The 2,077-nt window shown below is 46.9% G+C and overlaps 1 protein-coding gene across 1 annotated transcript; it reads right to left on the bottom strand.

The window, feature by feature from the left end:
* Positions 1–1,067: 1,067 nt before the first annotated feature.
* Positions 1,068–1,676, bottom strand: LOC124975240 (keratin-associated protein 9-1-like). The gene has a single exon (XM_047538049.1). It carries the CDS (start codon positions 1,674–1,676, stop codon positions 1,068–1,070), a length of 609 nt encoding a protein of 202 aa, XP_047394005.1.
* Positions 1,677–2,077: the final 401 nt, after the last annotated feature.

Below are 2,077 nucleotides of genomic sequence, written 5' to 3'. Positions count from 1 at the left end.
TCCTCATATAATCAGGCATAGAAATACCATAGGATTCAGCAACCCCATCTCTGAGTGTTTATGTTAAACAGTGGAGTCAGAATATTGAAGCTATATCAGCACCCTTGTGTTCATGGCAGCACTATGATCAATTGCCAAGCTGGTGAAGAAACCCAAATGTCCTTGTTGGAGGAATGACTCATGAGAATTTGCCAGAAACCTACAATGGAATAGAATTCAGCCTTAAGCGAGAAGGAAATTCCCACGCCTCTTTTGTCACTAAGGCACATCCTCAGTGCTTTTTCTTTTCTATTTTTTGACAAGGATTTGCTAAGTTGCTTGAAGTCTGTTAAGTTGCTGAGGCTGACATTGAACTTTCAATTCTCCTGTCTCAGTCTCCCAGGTCTTTGGGATTATAGGACTGCACCATAGCACCTGGCTTTCTTTATGCTATTTTAATTAAGCATGACAAATAGCTCCTAAGGATTTGTTGTATGGTGTGATACAATAAAAACGTGATTTTCACTTAAAAGATCTACTAAGCATATGATTCTCATAGCAGGTGTTCTTTCCATAGAAAAATAAAGACAGTCAATATGGAATGAATGAAGGTCCAGAATTTATTAAGAATTTATGAAGGATGGCTATACCTAGGGAGGGAAGTGAAGGTGATGCTTACAGGAGAAAGCAGCATACAAGAATATGGAGGAAAATGCAAAAGAAATCATGGTGGTAAAGATGAAGGGGAATTTGCATTCAGTTACAATATTCTTCTGAAGAAGTATGGTCCTACGTTCTATATACAAGGAGTACATATCTTGACCTTAGAATTTCATGCAAGACCACACCTTCCCATCAAGGATCTATGAAGCTGATACAAGGTGCACAGACCTAAGAAAGAAGAGGATGAGAGTGAAGTGGTCTGTACTCCCTTGAGGTGATTCAGAAGCTCTTACATGGGGGACAGCGAACAGAATTTCTGATGACAGCATGATAGCTTTCAGCCAGGGTAAGAAAAGAGTTGATGAAGGTAGAGCAAACAGGTTGAGAGGAGTTTGTCTGTACAGACACTCATCTTTGGGAGTTGGTCACGGGGAGCAAGACTTGCAGCAGCTGCAGACACAGCAGCAGGGCTGGCAGCAGGGTGTGCTGCAGCAGCGGGTCACACGAGTGTTTTTGGTGCAGGAAGTCTTGCAGCAGGTGGTTCGAGAGCAAGTAGGAGGGCAGCAGGGCTGGCAGCAGCAGGACTGGCAGTAGGGGATGATGCAACAACTGGGGCAGCAGCAAGGCTCACAGCAGTTGGGTTTGCAGCAGGGTGTGCTGCAGCAGCTGACCCCACAGGCTGGTTTGCAGCAGGTGGTCTTGCAGCAGGTGGTTTCACAGCAAGTTGGAGAGCAGCAGGGAATGGTGCAGCAACTGGGGCAGCAGCAAGGCTCACAGCAGCTGGGTTTGCAGCAGGGTGTGCTGCAGCAGCTGACCACACAGGCTGGTTTGCAGCAGGTGGTCTTGCAGCAGGTGGTTTCACAGCAAGTTGGAGAGCAGCAGGGAATGATGCAGCAACTGGGGCAGCAGCAAGGTTCACAGCAGGGTTTGCTGCAACAGCTGGGCTCACAGGCTGGTTTGCAGCAGGTGGTCTTGCAGCAGGTTGTTTTGCAGCAAGTAGGCTTGCAGCAGGAGGAGCAGCAGGAGGGGGCCATCGTGCCAGGTGTGGAGGGTGGGGTCTTGTTCACAGGTGAGTGAGTTTGCACAATATGATGACTCCTTGCAATTGGGCTCTTTTATCCATGGAGCTTCCAAATTTTGGACCAATCAGCAGCCATTTTCCTGGTTGTTGTTGATGTTATTTTACGTATTCGGTTTGTGTTTTTCGAGGAAGAATTCATTATGTAAATGTGATGAGTGTTGTGAAAGTGTTTAATCTGCTTCTTCAGAGGGTGTAACTCACAGGAACTGTTTCCAGATGAAAGGAAGACAGTCACCTCTTTAGCATCCTTGCTGCTCTGAGCATCATGTGGGTCATGGGGTGGCTCCTGCAGCCCTGGGAGGGTCAGGGCATTGTTCCTCTGGAGGTTTGTTCCTTTGTCTGTTTGTGGGAGGA

Source organism: Sciurus carolinensis, unplaced genomic scaffold (genome assembly GCF_902686445.1).
Source record: "Sciurus carolinensis unplaced genomic scaffold, mSciCar1.2, whole genome shotgun sequence".
Classification (NCBI taxonomy): Eukaryota; Metazoa; Chordata; class Mammalia; order Rodentia; family Sciuridae; genus Sciurus; species Sciurus carolinensis.
This window is presented reverse-complemented; position numbering and strand designations above follow the sequence as displayed.

What these genes read in the sequence shown, in the direction of transcription:
- LOC124975240 (XM_047538049.1), bottom strand. Translation starts at nt 1,676, where the DNA reads ATGGCCCCCTCCTGCTGCTCCTCCTGCTGCAAGCCTACTTGCTGCAAA.